The sequence below is a fragment of the Cornus florida genome, unplaced genomic scaffold, assembly GCF_030987335.1.
Source record: "Cornus florida cultivar Cherokee Brave unplaced genomic scaffold, ASM3098733v1 CherokeeBrave_3.0.0_Hap2_Chr10, whole genome shotgun sequence".
NCBI lineage: Eukaryota > Viridiplantae > Streptophyta > Magnoliopsida > Cornales > Cornaceae > Cornus > Cornus florida.
Window position 1 is genome coordinate 114,572,703 of NW_026775580.1, and position 25,695 is coordinate 114,598,397.

Here is a 25,695-nt window from a genome sequence, read left to right on the forward strand (position 1 = left end):
TGCATCTCAAAAGTTTTTAGTGAACCTACCATCTCATCAACTCTACAAGTAGTCAAATCCCAATGTTCAGAGATGGTTTCAACCCTAATCTTAAATCTCTTAGGTAAAGACCTTAAGATTTTTTCACAGATTTTTTTATCACTAACTTTTTCCCCTAAGTGACACAGTTCAGAGATTATTTCAAGAAGACTAGAATAAAAATCAGAAAAGGATTCATCTTCTTTCATCACGATGTTGCCAAACTTATAAGAGAGCAATTGAATTTTGGACAACTTCACATTTAAAGTTCCTTCATGAGTAACCTGCAAAATATCCCAAGCTTCTTTAGCAGTTTTACAATCAGAAATTCTAACATATTCAGATGGAACAACAGAATTAATACTTGAATATAAAGCTTTGCCATTCGCATCATTACGCTCAGTTTCAATAGCAGTAAAAACAAAAGTATCTTTTAACTCTTTGACTATTTTACCATCCACAGTTGTATCTACTATAGGAGGTGTATAACCAGATTCAACTATTGCCCAAGTTTTACCACCAGAATTTTACAAATAGGCTCTCATATTTGATTTCCGAAAATTGTAATTATCTCCTTCAAATAAGGGACCACGTTGATTAGAACCGCCTTCTTTCAACGCATAAGACATGATTAAAATAATTTTTGAACACAAAACTTTCCAACAAGGATCAACTCAATGTATAGAGGTTGGCTCTAATACCAAATTGTGAGTCGTACCCAGCGGAATGTATATAGAAAAGTTTTTGTTTGTTTTTATAAAACAGATCTGTGTTCGTACTTTACTTATTTTATATTTTAGCAATTAAACAGTTAATCACATGCAGATAAAATAAAGCAAAGTATAAGTTAGAGATGACACCAGAATTTTAGCGAGGAAACCCCAGTTCATAAAATACGTCAACTGTGGGAAAAACCTCGTGGACTTGTACAGTCCAAAGTAAACCAATCCACTATGATTGGAACAAAGTATACTGAACTTTGACTCTTGCTCACACCCTATCGTTCTACACCACACCAACCGCTGACGATCCTCTGGCTTTGCGACTCCCCATCCAACAGCTACTTGGACTGACACTTGATATTTGTAGAATAATAGCAGGTAGATCAGACAGCACTTCACGAATGCTCCAATCCTTCCAAAGTGTGACTGCGTTTACTTTTGTTCTTCCATCGTCTGAATGATGTAGAAGAAGATCTGCTTCGTCTGATCAATGTTGATACAACTTTATGATCACGATCAGGATTCGAACACCACAACTTTAACCTATCTAGGTAAATATGTGTATGATCTAGGAAGACTACAGAAAAATCAACTTTGATTTTCTGTGAGAAAGAAACTTCCTAAGGCTTTGAAAAATATATGACTTATAATGTAAAAGCTGTCAATAAACCAATGTATATGACATGGTTTATATAGAGTCTAGAATGACCTAATCCCTCTGAAAATATCATAAAAATTCATGCATAGGATTTGGTACAATTCTAGACCAACTGGGAAACAATTCAGAATAAGGAAACTAAAGTTGTATAGTGAACAGGACTTCTTGAACCTGTTCAATAAATCTTGAACCGGTTCAAGATAGACAGAGTGTAAAATCTCGACTATGCTGAAGTTGAACCTGTTCGATAAATCTTGAACCAGTTCAAGATGGACAGAATGTAAACACTTGTTCCTAAGAAAATAGGAAGTGTAGAATGTCCAACCTTGTTCAGAATCCTTCCAATGTGGTGTTCTTACCTTTTTCCTCAAAACTCTTAAAATATGGTAAGTTTGAACTCCTTCCCAGTTGTGTAATTCCTGTTGAACTCGATGACTTGTAGAACATATAAATTACAACTCAACTTGGACTTGTTATGTCTACGATAATGATAATTGCCAATACATAAATAATATCTCACAGTATCCATTTAGATAATCATCATTGTACATTACAAAAACAGATAATCCTTAAATAGACCTATATATATGTACACACACATAGCCATGAAGATACATGTGAAGTTTACACACCTCTTCTGTTGAACGGCTTGAAAAAGCAGTCAAGAACAAAATAATAGCAAGAGGTCCCATAAGTTTCGACGATACGAAACCAGGCTTGTCTCCAATAAGGATTTATGCACAGAACTACAACAACTCCCAAGAACGCAATTATGAAAGAGACGGTAAAAGTCACATAGAAAACCCCCATATGCATAAAACCTTCCTCTTTTGAAGAGTGATGAGGCAATGTCGACGGAGATCCAATTTTAGTGCAACTGTTACATAATGGAGGTCCACAAAGAAGAGGATTTCCCTCATAATTGCTTTCTTCAAAGGTCCCAAACTGAGCTTTCCGTTCCGGAGTTCTACCTGATAAATTGTTGTGTGACACATTGAAGACTGCCAAAGAGTTTAACTCAATGAGTTGATAGGGAATTGTTCCACTCAAATTGTTGTAGGAAAGATCCAAACTCTCCACTTGTTTTAACATTGAGAAAGTTGTTGGGATTGAACCAATGAGATTGTTATGCGACAGGTTTAGTGCATGGATCTTGTTTAGATTTCCAATAGTAGATGGGATTTCTCCTGTTAAGTGGTTGGAAGAGAGATCCACTCCTGACATATAGTCCAGTATATTACCACTGTATGCATACAATCTACTCTTTGTGGTGAACTCCACTACTTGTGCCCCAACCTTTAGTGGGAATTCCTCATTCTTCTCACCAAAAGTATTATAGTTGTTAAATAACCTTGTCTCCATCACCACGTAAAACACAAAATAAATTCTCCAATCCACAACACCAAAGCTATCTGATATAAAGGATTTTGTAGTCATTGGCTTAAAAGGTATGTAACCAAAGCAATGAGGTATGGAACCAGAAAGATTGTTTTGAGAAAGATCCAATATAGTTAACCCTTTCAAGCTGCACAATTGGACAGGAATTTCACCCTCGAGACTATTAGATTTGAGGAGAAGAATGCTCAATGAGGAAAGGTTGCTAATCCAGCTCGGAACCTTACCACTTATGTTATTGTCTCTTAGATCTAACGTCACCAGAGAATAACAGTTGTAAAATGTATGTGTGAATGGGCCACTTAGCATGTTGTGATTCAGATGTACATGTTGTATTTGTGATGAGTTGAAGCAAGATGGTATAGATCTGGACAGATTATTGTTGGAAAGGTCTAAAAAAGAAAGCCGAGCAAGTTTGGAGAACTCAGCTGGAATTGGACCTTCAAAATGATTTTTGGACATGACAAGTACTTCTATGTAATGGATATTCCCAATCCATATTGGAAGATTACCTGATATGTTGTTATTGCTAATGTCTAATGCCGTCAAATGAGATGCGGTAGACAAGCTATCTGGAATCTTTCCTTCAAAACGGTTATTGTCCAAATATAAAAATTCCAAATCGGTTAGGTTCACAACATCAGGAAGCATCCGACCATCCAAATTATTACTAGATAGTTTGAGGAAATGTAAGGAGGAGCAACCAATTGCAAAATGTTGAGGTATTTGCCCTGATAAATTATTGTTAGACAAGTCTAAAGCCCATAAAGAATGCAGATCACCTAATGAAGCCGGAATCCTACCTTCCAATTCATTTCCGGACAAGTTTAAATAACGTAAACTGGGAAAGATGGAACCTATATTTGTTGGCAGTTGACCATGAATATGATTGTTAGAGATATCAATACTCTTTGTGATGTTGTAAGGAGAAGAAGTCAAAAATGGGAAAGGCCCTGAGAAGGAGTTATTTCTTAAATTAAGAAAACCCAATAGTGTATTGTTTGCTAACAACCAAGAGAGAAAAAATGTCCCACCTGCAGTCAGATTGTTATGTGATAGATCAACCTCTATGAGGTGATGTTGATGATAGAGAAAATGGAAAAGTCTTTCACTGAACTGGTTGGCATTGCAGTTTGACAAAGTGAAAACCTTCAATTGGAACCTTGGAATTATTGAAATTGACAAAGTCTTACTCAATTTGTTGTGATCACCTGAAATGAGCTTTATGTCACGGGCTTAGAGTTTCAGCACCACTCTAGCTGCTCCCGTGCGGCACCAAGACGTTGCTTTCACTCTCGCAAGTACTTGGTCAGCCTAACTCCCGTGCACACCTTAGCCAACACACTCCCCTCGTGCGCTTACTAGTGTTGTAGTTGCCCTCGCCCTCTCCTCACTTCACTTACACACACTAAGGCACTTAAGTTGGCAAGGAAAGAACACTTCTATTACTTCAAAGAATGCTCTGTACAAGGCTAGCACTCAAGCTCTCTACAAGGCTCTCAAGACTCACTCTAGGACTTGTTGTCCACAAAATGAAGTCCTACCTCTATTTATAGGCATCCCCATCCCCAATGGACGGCTAGGATGCATTTTAACCGATGGTGGAGATCGATTCTCTAGAATCTTCTCCCACCTTCTTCACACTTCCATACTTATCCATAAATATCTACAACATTCTAGAACTCTCCATACTACTCCACACAACTCTGGAGAACTCTAGAACCTTCCACACACTTCTACATATTTCTACACATATCTAGAATCTTCCACACAACTCTAGACTACTCCGGAAGACTCTAGAAACTCCACTTGCCATGCAGTTGCCATGCAGCATCCTCCTCAGCGTCTGCGTGGCACAACCTCCATAGGCGGGGCGTGACATTCTCCCCCACCCATTTCCGTGACGCCCTCGTCACGGTTTCTTCAGCTGACCCAGCCTCTCGCAGGTCATCAGCACTTGCGCATATGTCCTTGGCCCAAACGTACGAGCGCCCTTCGGGAGATGTGAGGTCCTCACGAGCTCCATCGTGTTGATTGCCACCTCTGGACTCTCCTTCCTGCCCACGAGCGGCACCATGCATGCGGCCTTGTCTTCCTCGCCTCCAAGTATCATTAACGCACCAAGGCATGGTAGTGGCGCGGCGTTGTTCCTATCCATGAACTCCAGCCCCAGCACCATGTCGTGGTCGTCCATCTCCGCAACCTGGAAGTCAGCCTTGCCCTTCCATCCTTGCATGTATAGCTCCACCTCCTTGCACACTCTACTCACGCGTGCCTCCTCGGAGTTAACGGCCTTGATCCAGCCCTCCGTCTTGCGCATCTCCAAGCCAAGTCGTTGCGCCTCCTCCGGGGTAATGAAGTTGTGTGTAGCGCCCGTGTCTACCAACGCTTGCACGGCTTTGCCACCAACCTGCGCATCCACATAGCGCACCCCAGCTACCTTCTTTGCCTTAACCTTCTTCTTGGTGTCATGCGCCATGCTACTCAGCATCTGCATAGCCCCCATGCACCTATCTTCATCGCTGCCCGCATCGTCCACCTTGCCCTTGCCCTTATCCTTCACAAGGGCGCTCATGGCCTTCTTGTTGGGGCAGTGTCGCAATATGTGCGGCCCTTCGCACAAGTAACACTTCGGCTCCCACTTACCCTTATCACGGCGCTCCCATTTGCCACTAGCCTTGGACCTCTCTCCACGGTCTTTGCCCTTATCATGGCGTGGGCGTCTCTCCTCATCGCTGTGCTCATCATCACTGGACTTGGGCGAGCCACGTTTCTTAAAGCGCTGGTCTCCCCCACCTTTGCCGTGGTCCCTCCTGGGAGACATGGCCCTCTTGTCATCGTGCCTAAAGTCTTCAAGGCGCTCCGCTATAGCCATTGCGGATGCCAAGTCTCTAAGCTCCCTCCTTCTCAGCTCTGTGGCTACCCAAGACTGCAACCCATCAATGAACAAGCACACGCGTTGCCGCTCCGGCATCTCTGGGATCTCCAGCATCAAGTTGGAGTACTCCTTCACATACTCCCTTATGCTGCCCTTCTGCTTCAGGCGCCTTAGGTTGATCATGGCGAGGTCCTCAACGCACTCGAGATAGAACTGCCTCTTGAGCTGCCTCTTAAACTCCTCCCATGTGTCAACTGCTCTTGCGCCTCTACCGGTGAAGCGCTGCCTCCACCATAGAGCGGCAGTGTCCGTGAGGTACATAGTGCCTGTCTGCACCTTCTCCTCATCATCCTCGATCTCCATGCACTCGAAGTACCGCTCCATGTGCCAGAAGAAGTTGTCAATCTGGCGCGCATTCCTTGCCCCATCGTACTCCTTGGGCTCCTGCGCCTTCTTCTTCCTTGGCTTCACCACGACCTCGCGCGCCTGGGAGAATTCCTTCTTGCACTCGGCAATCTCCACGCGCAAGTCGTCTACCAGATCATGCAAGTCCCTTTCCTTCTCTTGCGCCTTGTTGGCGATGCCATCAATCAGCTCGTAGAGCTCCGCCATCCTTTTCTCGAGCCTATTAAACTTAGTCTCCGTGTAGACCAAGTGTGTAGCAAGCTTCTCCTCCAAGCTCTGCTCTAAGATGTGGACTTGGTGGTCTCCTCCGCTAGCCATGTCTACTCCAACAAAGCTCCCTTGACGAACCTGGCTCTGATACCAACTGTCACGGGCTTAGAGTTTCAGCACCACTCTAGCTGCTCCCGTGCGGCACCAAGACGTTGCTTTCACTCTCGCAAGTACTTGGTCAGCCTAACTCCCGTGCACACCTTAGCCAACACACTCCCCTTGTGCGCTTACTAGTGTTGTAGTTGCCCTCGCCCTCTCCTCACTTCACTTACACACACTAAGGTACTTAAGTTGGCAAGGAAAGAACACTTCTATTACTTCAAAGAATGCTCTGTACAAGGCTAGCACTCAAGCTCTCTACAAGGCTCTCAAGACTCACTCTAGGACTTGTTGTCCACAAAATGAAGTCCTACCTCTATTTATAGGCATCCCCATCCCCAATGGACGGCTAGGATGCATTTTAACCGATGGTGGAGATCGATTCTCTAGAATCTTCTCCCACCTTCTTCACACTTCCATACTTATCCATAAATATCTACAACATTCTAGAACTCTCCATACTACTCCACACAACTCTGGAGAACTCTAGAACCTTCCACACACTTCTACATATTTCTACACATATCTAGAATCTTCCACACAACTCTAGACTACTCCGGAAGACTCTAGAAACTCCACTTGCCATGCAGTTGCCATGCAGCATCCTCCTCAGCGTCTGCGTGGCACAACCTCCATAGGCGGGGCGTGACATTTAGCTTTGAATGATTATAACATGCGGAAAACGAGATTGGGATCACAAAATCATTATGTGAAAGTGAAAGATATTGGAGTGATGTGAGACTGGTAAGGGGGGAGGAGGCAATACTTCCAGTGAAATGATTGAATGAGAGTTCCAAATAGCGGAGTGATGTCAAATTCCTCATGCACCAAGGAAGTGTCCCATTTAATCCATTCTCACTCAGATCCAACTCTTCAAGATTATAAAGCTCACACCAGCCTGAAAAACCCAATGTTAAGTTGAGTTAGACTTTTATTATGTCTACATCCAAATCAATTATTAAAATTTTTTTTTTTTTATCAAAACAATATTATTAAATTGAATTTTTTTCATGATTATTAATCCAAAAAATTAAATCTAGAATAAAGTATATAAACCTTGGTTCGGTAGTCTGCCTTTGAATTCAACGTGTCCCATTGACAACACTCTAAGAGAAGTTATTACACCAACATTATGAAAAAAGCTGACGTCAATAGAGGAGCCATCCAAATACAATTCCTCCAAGTTGGCTAACCCCTCCAAATCTAATAACAACAGTTGAAAATAAAATTATTACAGTATCTGCAAAGAAGATATTAAGATTATGATGGCAAGAAAATTTGAGATTGAGTCATTGACAGCTACAAACTTAGGATGATTCGGATGGAGTATACGTGATCTGTGCTCATTTTTAGCAAAAGGGTAAATACACACACACACACACAAACACACACACATATATATAACTAAATACATTTTCTATAAAGTGTAATAAGTGAAGTAATGCCAATTTAAAGTGAGCTTGAGACATTTTTAAATTGTTCAACCCGTCCAACCCTAGAAAGAGTATTAAGAAAATAACAAGAAAACCATAGGTGAAGATGAATATCAGGACCCAAATTAGTCGACTGAAGGAAAAAATAAAAAATGGATATCTGGTACAATCAAAACGTTTTCTACTCATTTTAATAATATATATAACTGAATATGTTTTTAATTCCAATATTGAAAAAATGCCAATTCAAATTGAGTTGAGAGGCATCTTCGGGCATCTCCATTATCTCTTACCTTTTTTTGTAACCAATCCTCGCATCAATTCATAATCGTTCTGGAGATGTAACTCCCTTAGTGAGGAAAGAGCACCCAATGATTGTAGAATGCTGGCATTTTTAAAACTGTTCGGCCCCAAACGCATGATTTTCAGCTTGCTTAAGCTCTTCAAGCCTGATTAGTATGAAAATGAATATTTAAAATCTGGTTGGTAATCGCATCTCAACATGGTCTCTCAAAATTAGATCAACCAAAGTGCTTTTATCTCATTTTATACCTTCATTTCCCGTAAAACTATTTATCTGGTTGTTACTCAAGTCCGACTCCACCAAATTGCTCATGTTAAGAAAAGCTACAATGACACCAAAAGAAACTGATATCAGAATTTATACACTTCAAACCATTCATACTAATTTAGAGGCAAAACCTGCAAATTTTTTTTTTTTTTTGACACTAATTTGAGGATAAAATTGCTCAGGACTAATATGTATTTGTACTTTTTTTTTTTTTTTGTTGAATTTAAATTGCAGTTAAATAACAAGTAGTAGCTTTCCTCCAAATTTATAAAGTATGTATGAAAAATGATAATATTAAGGCATATTGAGAACAAGAACATATGCTTCTTTTGTCATTTTTGAATTAATCACCTTGAGTGTCAATTGATCCATTCAAATTGTTGTTGGCTAGAGATAAAAGTGCACCAATCCAATTCCAAGTGATGAAAGTGCACCAAGAGATGGCAAAATGCTATTATTAAATAAATTCAAATCCAATATAAGCACCTCTAACTTCCTTAACTCATATAATCTTTCAAAACCTGCAAATTATATTGGAAATTTCAAAGTCACACACAATTAAAAAAATTCTAAAAAATAAAAAAAGAGTGTATATCAATAAAAATAAATAAATAACGCAAACAGCTAACCTCCATGCTCAACCCAACAACTAACTGAATGTATTTCAAGTCTAGATATACGAGTTCCCTAAAGGGAAGAAACAATGAGAAATTCATATAACGGGTTAGGCCATCATCGTCACGCCAATCTGTGGCATTGAGTAGAAGTTGGACGACCCTCCCATTGTTGCACTCAACCCTTTCCCAATCACAACAGTTGCTGTGTTTATCATTTGATTCCCAAGATGTCAGAGGAGACGTTCCATTTGGATAGTTGATGGAGGCTTCGATTTGCAAGAGAGCCATCCTCTCTGACTCTAAGCAACCAAAGCATCCATTAACATGGATGTGAAACAAAATCCAAACCCACCAAAACAACCGATCCATCTCCATATATATAAACTAGTAGTATCTAATGGTTCTCTCTCACCTTACCTACTTTCTATGACCCGAAGCTTCTTGTACTACTGGTGGTTTTTATAAACGAGATTTAAGATTATATATAGACCAATAAAGTTGGTGTTGTAGGATGTAGATGCTTATACTAATTTTTTAACTGCAAGCCTGAAACACTCAAAACAAAAATTCAAAATGGTTTAGTAATGTAGGGGACCATGTTTGACGAAGAAGCCCTTTCAAATTGAATGGGTAAAATATTACTCGGAAACAAGCATTCCTCCTCTAATTTTGAGATGTTGCAAAATCAATGTAATATAATAATATATAAAGTCTTTTATCTTTATCTTTAATTTTTGAAATTTCTCTATTATTATTAATATATGTTTTTGAATGTTCGGAGGGCTAGTTTTATTATTATTATTACTTGCAAATGGATTCATAGTTGTCTCATAAAAGGACATTTATCTTTGTGATGTTCCATCTTTTTTTTTTCTCTCTCTCCAACTACGGAGAAGACCTTAATTTCTATCTCTACGGTCGTTAGAAGACCTTGACCAGTTTATATATATGTATGAGTAAATAAATAAAAATATTGAAGAGGCTTGAGACTTCAAAAAGTATCTCTATTAGCATTTTTTCATTTTAAGTCTTCAAATTTGTCTTGGCAACTTGTTAAAATTTGAAAAAGTTATGTCAATTAGGACTGACTTATATATACATTACTGGGATACTTTCTTTTTTTATTATACCCTTGCTAATTTTCTCTTTTTAATTACATACTTATAAAATTTTACCATTGTCCTCACTGAAATAATTAAAAAAATAATAATTATTGTTGCCTTTTCTCACATAATTTTCTGAATAGTGCACGTTTTGAACTCTCCAAATTTTGGCTATTGAATGTTCCACAATAATAGGCATTCGCTCTTCAAAAAATATATTTTTATTTTTAATTTTTTTTCCAATGACAATATTAAAAAGAAATTAAACAATACAATATCCATTATGGATTAAAAGACTGGTTAAATTCGTGAAAATCATAAAATCCCCTGTACCATTTCAAAATGTCACATAACTTTCTCATACTAACAAATAGCCTCAAGAACTAACAAAAATGATCATTCTACCCCCATTCAGTGATGGAAATGTTAACTGACATGTGAAATGACAAAATTAATTTTTCTAATTAAAATTATAAAACATCTCATATACTAACCAAAATCAGTCCTATAACCCCATATACTAAGAAAAATATCTAAAACCTTTTTGCTTGTTAAAAATATCTAAAAGCTTCATTACGCATACTTGTCATGCGCTAACTTTTAAAATGATATATGAATATGATGTCTTTTTAATCCCTTATTGACTAAAGATGCATTTTGAAAAATCAAATTCATTGTATCCACTCATTTTGAATCATTGTAATATAATGATAGGCCAAAAGGACCCACGTGGCACTCATTGTAAATCATTGTATATCTAAAAACTTCATTAGGCATACTTGTCATGTGCTAACTTTTAAAATGATATATGAATATGATGTCTTTTTAATTCCTTATTGACTAAAGATGCACTTTGAAAAATCAAGTTCATTGTATCCACTCATTTTGAATCATTGTAATATAATGATAGGCCAAAAGGACCCACGTGGCACTCATTGTAAATCATTGTAAAATTAACACCCAATTCCTGCACTAAACAGAGATGGGGAAATTGTATTTAATGAAGGTTGTGTGTCTGGGCATGAAAGAATCGATGTGAATTTCAATGGTCAATCAAACACCTCTTCACTTTGCAGCAACTCATGGAGCTATTTGTTAGTTACACATGAAGCATTATTGTAATTTGCATTGGAAAACATTGGTGCTTAAAGAGCTTTCTCCTCTCTTTCCTTTTTTATTCTTTTGTGTGTGTTTGAGTGTGTAGGGAGGGGGGCTTGTTATTACCGAAACATGAGTTCATTGCAGAACAATTTTGAAATGGTTTTAGCAACATTAATTTCTGAAACTCCGTGATAGATTGTACAAAAATAAGAAGTCAAGTTGAAGTATAATTTACCTTATTGTAGCAGAAGCAATTTGTTACTCTAGCTCTGTGATGTTGAGTTAATAACAAATGCAGCTTTCACATCATTTCACTATATATAATTGTTAGTTAGATTTCTTGTACATTCTCTTTATTTTTTTCTTTCCTCAATTACACAATATTTTGCATTTGGGTGATGTATTGCATCGAACTGCAGAATTAGATGATATTCATGGGAAGAAGAATTAACTAGCTGAAGGTTAGAATTATTGGACCCCTCTGCACAGAGCTGCATTCAAGGGTGGAGAGAAAAATATATGTGAGTCTTGGTATTGTGCGATGTGGTTTTAAATTTAGTATTGTGTGCATATTTTCTCAGGTCATACGAATGGCATATTTGACATTTCAAAATTATACATTCAATTTTTTAAAATAATATTATACAATCAGCAATTATTTTTGTTAATTTGCATGAAATTAACAATTCCATCAAAAAATGGAAGCAATATAATAATTTTTGTTAGTTATGAAAATTATTTGTTAACACAAGAAATTATATGACACTTTTAAAAATTAGAGGAAGGTTTTATAATTTAAACCCTAAACGCTATAGATATATACACGATAAAAAAAGTGGTCAAGGAAAACAACAATACACGCGAGTCATTAAGACTTGTCGCAAAAGTCAATAGAATTTAATAGCATAGAACTACTTTTTCCATGTAGAATACAAAACGTCTCCAAAGGTGTCCCATCATTTGTTAGACTACCTTTCAACCTTCCTAAAAGCTCCGTTTGGATAAACAGGAAAGAAAAGAAAGGAAAGAATTATGAAAAAAAATAAAAAAATAAAAAATAAAAAATAAAAAAAAAAGGAGAAGAAGAAGAAAGAAAGAAGAAAAGAAAAGAAAAGAAATGATAGATATAATAATATTCATGTTTGGATGGATATGAGAGAAAAGAAATGAATGAGTAATATTCTTGTTTGGATGGATAGGAGAGAAAAGAAATGAATGGATAATTTACCATCTTATCTTTTTTTGTGGGATCAAGGCTGTAGACACTAAAATTTTAGTGGGCTTTGGTTTTGACAAATGGACCCATAAAATATGGGCTTAATATTTAATTAAGTTATTTAATTGGCTCAAATTTGGTCTACTTAAATTATTTAATTAGCCCAACCCAGATAATTAAATATAAAGATAATTATTCCTAATAAAATATATTTTGAATAATTATATTTAAGGATAATTATCATAATATAACCAGCCCGGCCCAATTATGATTTTATCCTTATCAAGAGATGACACGTGTCATCATCCTATTAATCCAAGAAGCCTATAAATAGAGGCCTGGAGGAAGAAGACAGGGACACAAATTCAGAGTTCAGAAATCCAGAGATTCAGAAATCCAGAATTTCAGAGAGAAATACAAAAACTCTCATCCCCAACATCCAAACCCAAAAGCAAAAAACAACAAGCACATCAAATTGTGCCGGTCTTTATCAAATTCCAAGGTGATCAACAATAAGCACATCAAATCATGCCATTCTTCATCGAAATTCCACGGTGATTTAAGAACAAGCTCGTGCAGCCCTTGGATCCAACCAACAGTAAAAAAGGAGATCGAATCAGAGGACCTTTCTTTTTGTAAAAGATATTACAAAGGATTGTACTCCAATTATTTTTTCAATTTAATAAAATATTATTATTTGTTGCTCCATATTTTGTTTCTATTTGCAGACTTACAAAATTTGCATATACAAATTTGTGACACAACCAGTGGGACTCCTTTGCCTCTCATCTCTTTTTCCTACCATCAAGTTTCTTCTCTGTCAGATTTTATGGCTCCTCCTAAGACTTAGACAGACAAGAAAGCCCAAAATAACATCGTTACTGCAAGGTCGATGCCAAAGCTACCATGAAAAGTGGCACGAAGGCAAAATCAAGTGATGGAAGTACCTTAGCGGGCCCTATGACACATAGCAAGTCCCAGGCAATCGCGTTATCCAAACATCAGTAAGACTTGGTGAAAACTACTCCTATAAAGCCGGCGAACGTTGTAATACCTCTAATTTTAAATGATAGACTTGGTAGTTTATTTTTGAGGTTTTATTGTAATTTTGCATTCTTATGTGATTATTTGGCTATTTGTTTGGTTGTTTTGTTTGTTGTTAATTAATTGATTAATTGCAATATTTTGTTTTATTTCATTATTTGATTCAACTGATTAACTTGATTAGCTGGATTAATTGTTTTATGTATTTAATATTGGATTAATTATTTAATTGGTTTGATTTAATTGTTAACTGCTTAATTGTTTTAATTATATAATTAGGGTTTTATGTTTTTATGAGATCGTGGGTGGCGGACTAGTTGTTTAGTTATTGTTTTAGTTTTTCCCTTCACGTAGTAGGACTAGGTTTAGGGTAAACTTAACTGCCTATATATATACGAGTATAAGTCTGCCAAGGGTTTTAGAACCCTAAGCACGTACTGGAGGCAGAAGAATTGAGGAGTTAGGAACAGTAGAAATCGCCGGAAACCTTAGGAAGACGACGCTAAGATTTTAAACTAAAGTCTTACAGACAAGTTCTAACCTTAACTCCTTCCCTTTTACTCGTGTTCTTTGCATGCCTAAAGCAGTTCTAGGAACCATTAACCGTAAGAATTAATTGATTGTGCATGTTTAAAACTTATTAAAGCAGTATGTGTTGAAACGATTTGTAAATTGCTAGTCTTTGTGTTCGACTGTGTACCTACTAGTTTAAAATTGCTGTTAATCAATGCATAAATGAGTTGGATAAATATTTTCTGGTTAAGTCTGAACCTAATTAAAACCATTAGAGACTGTAACAGAGAGGGACGGAATCAATGGAATTCACCGGAGATGAAACAGGTGAGGAACGGGTGAGAGTCGGCTCTCAGTTAAGGAGAGCAGGCTCTCCTTCACAAAGAGGCGGCTCCATGGAAGCATGGAGCCGGCTCCTTCGTGGTTTTGCAATTTTTTTGGTTTTCTGCGAAGTCTGGGCTGTTGTGTTCGGATTTTTAAAATTCCAGGTTGAATTTGGAGTTGTTTTGGGGGTGTACAGTAATGTCTAAACCCTTATTAAGGTTTCAGAAGGCGTGGTAATGCATAATGTACCATAAGAAGCTAATCTAGAAAATAGTGGGAAACTCTTCAGAAAGTTTGCGTGTTGGCTTGGATGCGAATGATTCAAGTTGCTCATTTGTAGAATTAGCAATTGACTTAGGGGTTTTATAGTTTAAATCCTGTCGTAGTGGTTTTAAAATAAGCATGCCAATTATTATAATCTCTGTTATGCTTAATGGGAACTGGGTTGATAACTATAAAGTTTTGTATCTTATCAACTTACTGGATATTGTGGAATAGTCTTGAGTGAGCATGATAATTCTAATATGGTTATTATTATGCTTATAGTGGATAAAAGGATGGATTATACCTATTCTCTGTATTTTAAACTTATTGGAGAATCATGTATCGGTAGTATAGAACAAGCATGTCATATACATATTCTTCTTATACTTGTGAAGGATTCTTGTTATACTTGTTATGGACTAGTTGGTATTTACTTTCATTATTAGTGTTATCAACTGCTGGATGGTATGGATTGTATGCACCGGTATGGGACGGTGGCATACTAGGTTTGGACTAGCTCGAAACGCTAAGTCTTACCTATATCGGAATAAGGGAACATATTATATAAATAAAATCCTACTTATATTTAAGTCAAAAAAGCTGCACAAGCTGAATGACTAATTGGATTACTTGCTATTTATGTTAAGTCAAAGAAGCTGCACAAGTTGAATGACTAACTGGACTTACTTTGGATAGAACGAACGAACTTTAAATATATGTTTATGGTACCGCGATCTGAGCTTGAGCCTCAGAGTCGTCGGTTAGGGAGCGTATATGCATTAGGATGCGTAGTTGGATATGAGAGGTTAAGGTATACCCTGTTAGGTCTAGGTACTCATGCCCACCTTTGGGTGCATTTTCACATATTGCCTTCTATTCAGGTTGAGACCCTCTCCATAGTCCAGTGAGAGTCCTGTAGTTTGGATATACTTATGTACGGACTATTAGCTATTGTTGAATTGCTTAGGATGTATATGCGTATCGAGTTTCTACTTGGATTGTAGTAGGTTAAAACTTGTTCGTGGGCCTGACCCACTTCTATTTTTTAGGTACTCGTCAGTTTCAGACTTAGAACTGATCGTGCTAAGCAGAGACTACTACTCACTCTTTCGATGACGTAGGACTTCTTTCTATGGTTTCATTTCGGATTTTTTTTTTTTGAGTATTTATACTTCAGTTTGGATTTTCGTATTAGGGGTCCAATGGATGGATTTCCGATTTGTTTAACTATTGGAGGTTTTGGAATTTTAAGTATTTAATTTTCAAGGGATTTATTTTTGGAATTCATTCAGCTTTTATTTGTTTCTTATTTCATTTTGTATTCCGTGTTCATTTTAAATATTCATTGTTTGATATTCCCTCGGGTTCGGGACTGAGCCTTGTGATACCCCTCGATTCTAGAGTCACGGGTGATCAAGTCTGAGCACAGACCCGAGGAATACCAAACAATTAATATGTAAAACGAATACGGAATACAAAATAAAATAAGAAATAAATAATTAACAGCTTGAAGGAAACTAAAATAAAATCCTTTTAAAAATAAATACTTAAATCCGGTAATCCAAAACCTTCAGTAGTTTAAACAACTCGGGAATCCATCTTCAGTGGACCCCTAATAAAAACCAAACTGAAATAAAAACTAACTAACGAACATCCAGAGTAAACCATAGAGAGAAATTCTACGTCATCGGAAGAGTGAGTTACTCTGCTCAGCTCGATCAAGTCTAGTCTGGAACTGACGAGTACCTGAAAAATAGAATTGGGTCAGGCCCACGAACAAGTTCTAACCTACTACAATCCAAGCAGAGACTCGATACGCATATACATTCTAACCAACTCAACAATAGCTAATAGTCCATACATAAATATATCCACACTACAGGACTCTCACTGGACTATGAAGAGGGTCTTAACCTGAATAGAAGGCAACATGCCAAAATGCACCCATAGGTGGGCATGAGTACCTAGACCTAACAAGGTACACCTCAACCTCTCATATCCAGCTACGCATCCTATTGCATATACGCTCCCTAAACGACGACTCTAAGACTCAAGCTCATATCGCAGTACTATAAAAATATATTTAAAGTCCTCTCCTATCCATTCGAACCAGTCTAGTTAGTCATTTAGCTGCTTTGACTTAACTTGGATAACAAGTAATCCATTTAGTCATTCAGCTTATGCAGCTTCTTTGACATGATTATAAGTAAGATTGATTTCATAATCCATTCCCTTATTCCGTATAGGTAGGATGTAGTATTTTGAAACTAATTCGTCCCTAGTATGTCACCGTCCCATACCGATGCATACAATTCATCCATATAATAATTGATAATACACATAATGAATATAAATACCAACTATTCCATACCATCCAGCAGTTGATAACACTAATAATGAAAATAATTACCAACTAATCCATAACGCATATAACCAGAATCCATTACAAATATAACAAGAGTTACGTATATGACATGCTTGTTCTGTACTACCAATACGTGATTCTCTAATAAGTTTAAAACACAGAGAATAGGTATAATCCATGCTGTAATCCACTATGAGCATAAAATTAACAATATCAGAATTAACATGCTCACTTAAAACTGTTCCATGATATCCAGCAAATTGATAAGATACAATACTGTACAATTGTACAATTAACAACCAAGTTCCCATTAAGCATAACAGCGAATTATTACAATTGACATGCTTAATTTTATAACACTGTGACATGATCTAAACCATAAACTCCTTAAGTCTATTGCTAATTTAAACGTGAGCAACCTAAATCATCCGCATCCAAGCCAACCCTTAGACTTTCTGTAGAATTCCCTACTGTTTTCTACATTAACTTCCTATGGTAGTTTACGTATTGCCATGCTTCCTGAAGCTTTAATAAGGGTTTAGACATCACTGTGCTCCCCTAGAACAACTCCTAATTCAATCTAGAATTTTAAAATCCAACCACAACAGCCTAGACTTCGCAGAAAACCAAATTTTTTTTTGAAAAACCATGAAGGAGTCGGCTCCAAACAAGTTGGAGCCGCCTCCAAACCCTTTTAGAGCCGGCTCCATGTTTCCATGCAGCCACCTCTTCCCCCTCTCCCCTTCTCTACTTGATTTCTTCCCATATGTCCACTCCGGCGACGTTCAGTTTGTCTGTCCTCAATTCCTAAGACTTCTAGGTCTTTAAACTGAGTTCTAGTGTGTTCAATAGACAATTAAATTCTTTATACAAACCCAGTTATTCTTCGGAACACAACCTACACAACAAAACTTACAACGAAGTAATTGTTTATTCCTGAACGCTCACTGATTAAAGCATTCAACCCTATGATCCAATTTAATTCCACTGTATTCCCATGTGTTCCAGATTAGTTAAAACCCTACATACATCAATTTACATGCATTCGATTAAAGGTTACACAAGAAAACCTTAAAATAAGCAGTACTTAATCATATAACTACATTCAGTTTTAAAACATCAGAAACATGAAGACGTAGATTAAATCTCTAACCATTATTATTTTCCTAGAGTTGTATTAGACATGAAAAGAACACGAGCCAAAGGAAAAGAGCTAGGATTAGAACTTACCTTTGAGATTCTGGTTCAAAATCCTAACGTCGTCTTCCTAAGCACTTCGGCGAACTACTGTAATTCTCCTCTGTTCCTTCTCTGCCTCCACTATCATGAATAGGGTTCTAAAACCCTAGGCAAAACCTCATTACGTATTTATAGGTTTACACAAAACCCTAGTTTAATCCAAATCCTACACTGAATCCTTAGTCGGCCCATAGAAAACCCTATTTAAAACTGCATCGGCTACATACGTGACTTCTAAAAACAAAAACCTAATTTAATAAATAACACATTTAACTTAATTCAATTAATATAACCATGCAATTAAAATAATTAATCAAATAACAATTAGCTGAAACAAATAACCAATAAAAATATACAATTAAATAAAATAATTAATCAAATAATCAATTAAAGCCAAACAAAAGTCAATTAAAACAACAATTAAATCAATTAAATTAACACATAAACACTTCATTAATTAAAAATGCAATTTAAACCATAAAGTAAATACCAGGACTATCCTTTTGAAATTAGGGGTATTACATTCTTCCCCCCTAACAAAAGGAATTCCGTCCTCGAAATTCGCTCTTACCTTCTTTCAAAATTTCAGGAAACTGTGAGCGAATAACGTCCTCCCGCTCTCAAGTAGACTCAGCCTCATTGTGATGACTTTACTGGACACGAACTAAAGGGATAACCTTGTTACAAAGTATTTGATCCTGATGGTCGACAATACAACACGGTGGTTCCAAATAAGTTGCATCCGACTGCAACTCAATCTCCCCAACATCGATATGCTGGTACCGATCCTCATCGAGCAAAAAGTTCCACAACATGGAAACATAGAACACATTGTGTACGCGATCCAAATTATCCGGAAGTGCCAACCACTAAGCGACAGCTCCAACGCAATCCGAAATCGTAAATGGACTGACAAACCGCGGTGATAACTTCCCTTTCGTCCCAAAGCGTATTACTCCTTTCATAGGGAACACTTTGAGTAGAACTTGATCCCCAACCTGAAACTCCAAAGCACGTGTGAGACGATCCACACAAGCAAACTCCACAAACGGTAAATAATCCTCCCAGTGGCCCTTGAAATCAAGAACACATGACCGAAGCATATCCTCCATAATCTGATTCACCCTCTTAGTCTGTCCATCAGTCTGAGGATTATAAGCAGTACTAAGGTGTAACTCCGTACCCAAAGCCTACTGGAAACTCTTCCAGAATCCAGACACAAAGTTCAAATCCCTGTCCGATAGAATAGACAAGGGAATGTCATGTAACTTCACAATCTCAGTAATGTAAAGTTGCGCCAACTGTTCAGAAGTGTAGTCAGTGCGAATAGGCAAGAAATGAGCTAATTTCGTCAATCTGTCCATGATAACCCCAAATGGAATTGTGATCCTGGAAGAAATTTGGCAATCCTTCCACAAAATCCATAGAAATGCTCTCCCATTTCCACTCCGGTATCGGCAATAGTTGTAAAGCTCCTGGCGGCCTCTGATGATCAATCTTGACCATCTAACAAGTACTACATCGTGAGACAAATAGAACAATGTCCCACTTCATACCTGCCCACCAAAACTGCCGTTTCATATCCTGATACATTTTGTTGCCTCCTGGATGAACCGAAAACTCAGAGTGGTGAGTCTCAGTCATCACATCCTTCCTAACTCATCAGCAGAGGGTACCACTAACTGTCCTTTGTACCGCAAACCTCCATCAGCCCCAACCTAGTAGAATGGAACTTCTCTGGAAGCTATCTCTGTAACTTTGTCAATGCAGTATTGATTCGTCTCATATTCAACTCCCGCTAAGTGAACAAATACTGCAAGCTCTTGTGATTGCTAAATAACCTGAAGGACTCACCCAACAGATAACGCCTCCAAATGCGTAAGGCAAAGACTACAGCTGCCAACTCCAAATCACGCGTTGGATAATTAAGCTCATGAGGCTTAAGCTTCTGAGATCCATATAAAATCGGTCGCTCCTCCTGCATCAGAACATATCCAAGACCCTGTAACGAAGCATCCGTGTAAACCAGATACTCTATTCCGCTCTGTGGGGTAGACAAAACTGGTGCAGAAGTCAACTTAGTCTTCAGCTCATCAAAAGCTTTTTGACAATGTTCATCCCATACAAACCGTACACCCTTCTCAGTCAGGTGCGTGAGTGGTCCAGCTATCTTAGAGAACCCCTGGATGAACCTCCGATAATATCCTGCCAAACCGAGAAAACTCCGAATCTCAGTAGGTGAAGTAGGCTTTCCCCACTCAACCACTGCCGAAACCTTGGCCGGATCCACCGCTATTCCCCTTTCTGACACCACGTGACCCAGAAACTTCACCTCCCATTGTCAAAATTCACACTTCTCAAACTTGGCATATAACTGGTGTTCACAAAGCATCTGCAAAACTATCCGTAGATGTCTAGCATAATCGTCCTCAGACCTAGAATAGATCAAGATATCATCAATGAAAATAATGAAAAACTGATCCAAATAGGCTTTGAAGACCCTGTTCATCAAATCCATGAAAACCGCTGGTGCATTAGTCAACCCGAACAGCATCACCCGAAACTCATAAGATCCATATCTAGTGAGAAATGCTGTCCTCAGAACATCTTGCTCCCGAACCCGAAGTTGATGATATCCAGACCGCAGATCAATCTTAGAAAAATAAAGTAGCTCCCTTCAACTAATCAAACAAGTCATCAATCCTGGGCAAAAGATACTTGTTGCGAATCGTAACCTTGTTCAACTCCCGGTAATCCATACACAGACGAAGTAATCCATCCTTCTTCTTCACAAACAAGACCGGTGCTCCCCAGGGTGAAGTACTTCGGCACATAAAACCCTGGCTGAGTAGCTGCTGAATCTAATCCCTCAGCTCACGCACCTCTACTGGTGACATCCTATACGGTGCCTTAGCAATAGACGTAGTGCCTGGAGCTAAGTCTATCACAAAGTCGATCTTGCGACTAGACGGCAATCCCTGGAATCTCCTGAAATACATCCAGGAAGTCCTGTACAACTGGTATGTTATCCAATGATACAGTAATCCCCTCCTCCGCTTCCTACTCTATCCGAAACAAATAGGTGCTAATATCTCCGTTAAAATGAGGCATAGCAACGACATAAACATCCGGACTAGGTATGGTAACCACAATAGACCCATCCAAAAACAAATAACTTGAGTATGGTAGTGATAACCAATCCATCCCAAGTATCACGTCATAAGTGTGCATGTCCAGGACAAAAGATTGGCTAGAAATTCGAGTCTACCAATATCTAGTGTCACAGGCACATCGCTCTCATGAAAAATGGTAATATTACCCAACAATATAGAAATATCCTGAGGTCTACTGCATATGTGTGTCACCAACTAATCCATGAAAATCCCTTGTTTCTAAATACTCCATAGAGCAAAACACATAAGGCAAAACGAAAAGCTCCACAATCATCCTATTTTTAGATTATTGTTCTATCCTGGGAATGCCTCCTTCTAAACCAAACCTACCATATTGATTTACACAATTTCTCTTATAAACTTCTTGGTAATCAACTTGTCTCCACACCATGTATTTACAAGCAACTATTTGCTTGCCTGTTCCACAAACCCCCAATCACTCCACTGGGATAATCATCTATTAATACAATATAATCATCCCAATATAGTTTAATAAAAACCATATATACCACAAAAATACTATCACACAACACAATTCAAAAATAGCTAAAACCCCTAGTTCACTTTATTAAGAACTTTTCCAAACCATAAACTGTCAAACGAATAATCGTAAATATTCTTTAACATAATCCTAGTGTACATGATTAAATCCATACTACACTTACTAATACCTCCTCCATTATTAGTTATTAAAAGTACTCTTAAAAGAATAGTCACCCTTTAACTCCCGTGCTCTCCATCTTGGATGTTTCGGTATTTCCTCCATCCTGATCTTCTTCGGAGTCTTCCTCTCTGCTGGGCTCAACTTCGAGGACCATCGAAGTTGTGTTAGGTCCACAGTTTGGTGGCCAATCCCGCACGCCAGAAACTTTCCTTGACTTGTACTTCGATGCAACGCCTATTGGAATCAACTCCCTGGTCTCGAATTCTGCCTTCTTGGTCGGCCTTCGTAGGGGAATCACCGGAGTAACCTTCCTCGGCCTTGGGCCCTTTTTTGCTTTCATCGCGGCCCTCATCCTCTTCCTAGTGCCAAACATTCTGAAATTTCAGAATAAACTTGAATTTAGTACTTTCTAAACGAACCGTAAAGGAATACTATGAATCCTAACCTTAAGCTCTAATCCAAAGAAAACGCTACGCGGAAGTCTTAATACGAAACACCCTAGAGACACTTGAACCTAGAGTGCTCTGATACCAACTGTGATACCCCTCAATTCTAGAGCCACGGGTGATCAAGTCCGAGCACAGACCTGAGGGATACCAAACAATTAATATGTAAAACGAACACGGAATACAAAATAAAATAAAAAATAAATAATTAACAGTTGGAAGGAAACTAAAATAAAATCCTTTTAAAAATAAATACTTAAATCTGGTAATCCAAAACCTTCAGTAGTTTAAACAACTCGGGAATCCATCTCCAGTGGACCCCTAATAAAAACCAAACTGAAATAAAAACTAACTAACGAACATCCAGAGTAAACCATAGAGTGAAATTCTACGTCATCGGAAGAGTGAGTAGTAGTATCTGCTCAGCTCGATCAAGTCTAGTCTGGAACTGACGAGTACCTGAAAAATAGAAGTGGGTCAGGCCCACGAACAAGTTCTAACCTATTACAATCCAAGCAGAGACTCGATACGCATATACATTCTAACCAACTCAACAATAGCTAATATTCCATACATAAATATATCCACACTACAGGACTCTCACTGGACTATGAAGAGGGTCTCAACCTGAATAGAAGGCAACATTCGAAAATGCGCCCATAGGTGGGTATGAGTACCTAGACCTAACAGGGTACACCTCAACCTCTCATATCCAGCTACGCATCCTACTGTATATACGCTCCCTAACCAACGACTCTGAGACTCAAGCTTATATCGCAGTACCATAAAAATATATTTAAAGTCCTCTCCTTTCCATTCAAACCAGTTCAATTAGTCATTCAGCTGCTTTGACTTAACTTGCATAACAAGTAATCCATTTAGTCATTCTATTTGTGGAGCTTCTTTGACATGATTATAAGTAGGATTGATTTCATAATCCATTCCCTTATTCCGTATAGGTAGGATGTAGTATTTTAAAACTAATCCATCCCTAGTATGTCACCGTCCCATACCGATGCATACAATCCATCCATCCAATAGTTGATAATACACACAATGAATATAAATACCAACTATTCCATACCATCCAGCAGTTGATAACACTAATAATGAAAGTAATTACCAATTAATCCATAACACATATAACCATAATCCATTACAAATATAACAAGAGTTATGTATATGACATGCTTATTCTGTACTACCAATACGTGATTCTCTAATAAGTTTAAAACACAGAGAATAGGTATAATCCATGTTGTAATCCACTATGAGCATAAAATTAACAATATCAAAATTAACACGCTCACTTAAAACTGTTCCATGATATCCAGCAAATTGATAAGATACAATACTGTATAATTGTACAGTTAACAACCAAGTTCCCATTAAGCATAACAGCGAATTATTACAATTGACATGCTTAATTTTATAACATTGTGACATGATCTAAACCATAAACTCCTTAAGTCTGTTGCTAATTTAAATGTGAGCAACCTAAATCATCTGCATCCAAGCCAACACTTAGACTTTCTGTAGAATTCCCTACTGTTTTCTACATTAATTTCCTATAGCAGTTTACGTATTACCATGCTTCCTGAAGCTTTAATAAGGGTTTAGACATCACTATGCTCCCCTAGAACAACTCCTAATTCAATCTAGAATTTTAAAATCCAACCATAACAGCCCAGACTTCGTAGAAAACCAAATTTTTTTTTTGAAAAACCATGATGGAGCCGCCTCCAACCTATTTGGAGCCTCCTCCAAACCCTTTTAGAGCCGGCTCCATGTTTCCATGGAGCCGCCTCTTCCCCCTCTCCTCCTCTCTACTTGATTTCTTCCCCTATGTCCACTCCGGCGACGTTCAGTTTGTCTGTCCTCTATTCCTAAGACTTCTAGGTCTTTAAATTGAGTTCCAGTATGTTCAATAGACAATTAAATTCTTTATACAAACCCAGTTATTCTTCGAAACACAACCTACATAACAAAACTTACAACAAAGTAATTGTTTATTCCTGAACACTCACTGATTAAAGCATTCAACCCTATAATCCAGTTTAATTCCACTGTATTCCCATGTGTTCCAGATTAATTAAAATCCTACATACATCAATTTACATGCATTCGATTAAAGGTTACACAAGAAAACCTCAAAACAAGCAGTACTCAATCATACAACTACATTCAGTTTTAAAATATCAGAAACATGAAGACGTAGATTAAATCTCTAATCATTATTATTTTCCTGGAGTTATATTAGACATGCAAAGAACATAAGCCAAAGGAAAAGAGTTAGGATTAGAACTTGCCTTTGAGATTCCGGTCCAAAATCCCAACATCGTCCTCCTAAGCACTCCGGCGAACTACTGTAATTCTCCTCTGTTCCTTCTCTACCTCCACTATCATGAACAGGGTTCTAAAACCCTAGACAGAACCTCATTACGTATTTATAGGTTTACACAAAACCCTAGTTTAATCTGAACCCTACACTGAATCCTTAGTCGGCCTATAGAAAACACTATTTAAAACTACGTCGACTACATACGTGACTTCTAAAAACAAAAACCTAATTTAATAAATAACACATTTAACTTAATTCAATTAATATAACTATGCAATTAAAATAATTAATCAAATAACAATTAGCTAAAACAAATAACCAATTAAAATATACAATTAAATAAAATAATTAATCAAATAATCAATTAAAGCCAAACAAAAGTCAATTAAAACAACAATTAAATTAACACATAAACACTTCAGCAATAAAAAATGCAATTTAAACCATAAAGTAAATACCAGGACTATCCTTTTGAAATTATGGGTATTACAGGCCTGATCAACACTTGTCTCGGATTAGAGGGGTATCATAAACGTGAAAACCCAACATGTCAAGAACCCTGACATTGTTCCAGAGGAGATTCCACCACCAGATTTACCTTTTTCCATCTATGATGCTCGTTCTAGTGTCGGTTCGCCCCCAGAGTCACCACGTCAGACTTCGGAGCAATCAATCACTTCTAGGAATGTTAACTCTCAAGGCCTATCATACTCAGATGTAGTCGCTGCTGTGATAACTGGAGCTACCACGGTGGAGGAACAACTAGCAACTATGTCTCATGCCATTGAGAACCTCACAAAGACTGTTGAAGAGAAGGACTTGCAAATCACTAAACT

General features: G+C 37.7%; 2 protein-coding genes across 4 annotated transcripts in view; one reads left to right on the forward strand and one right to left on the reverse strand.

The window, feature by feature from the left end:
- Positions 1–25,695, forward strand: part of LOC132277368 (uncharacterized) — an 88,500-nt gene that overhangs the window by 37,843 nt on the left and 24,962 nt on the right. The gene's annotated exons all lie outside the window — the stretch shown is intronic.
- On the reverse strand, positions 1,737–9,534 carry LOC132277366 (cuscuta receptor 1-like). Of its 2 annotated transcripts, none has more exons than XM_059779224.1 (6): positions 8,801–9,534; positions 8,431–8,505; positions 8,172–8,327; positions 7,502–7,648; positions 7,096–7,343; positions 1,737–4,014 (listed from the first exon to the last, which is right to left on the reverse strand). In XM_059779224.1, exons 2-6 carry the CDS (start codon positions 8,492–8,494, stop codon positions 2,023–2,025), a joined length of 2,607 nt encoding a protein of 868 aa, XP_059635207.1. In that variant the 5' UTR covers positions 8,495–8,505; positions 8,801–9,534; the 3' UTR covers positions 1,737–2,022. The 2 variants fall into 2 exon arrangements, with proteins under 2 accessions (XP_059635207.1, XP_059635206.1); XM_059779223.1 differs by having other exon boundaries at positions 1,738–4,014; positions 8,431–8,970; positions 9,079–9,534.

Bases quoted from the DNA above. Each gene is read 5' to 3' on its own strand.
- LOC132277366 (XM_059779224.1), bottom strand. From the start codon at position 8,494: ATGAGCAATTTGGTGGAGTCGGACTTGAGTAACAACCAGATAAATAGT. The intron at 7,344-7,501 runs GTTTATATACTT...TGGGTTTTTCAG, and splicing joins AGGCAGACTACCGAACCAAG to GCTGGTGTGAGCTTTATAAT. The intron at 4,015-7,095 runs GTCACGCCCCGC...CGTGACATAAAG, and splicing joins ATAATCATTCAAAGCTAAAT to CTCATTTCAGGTGATCACAA.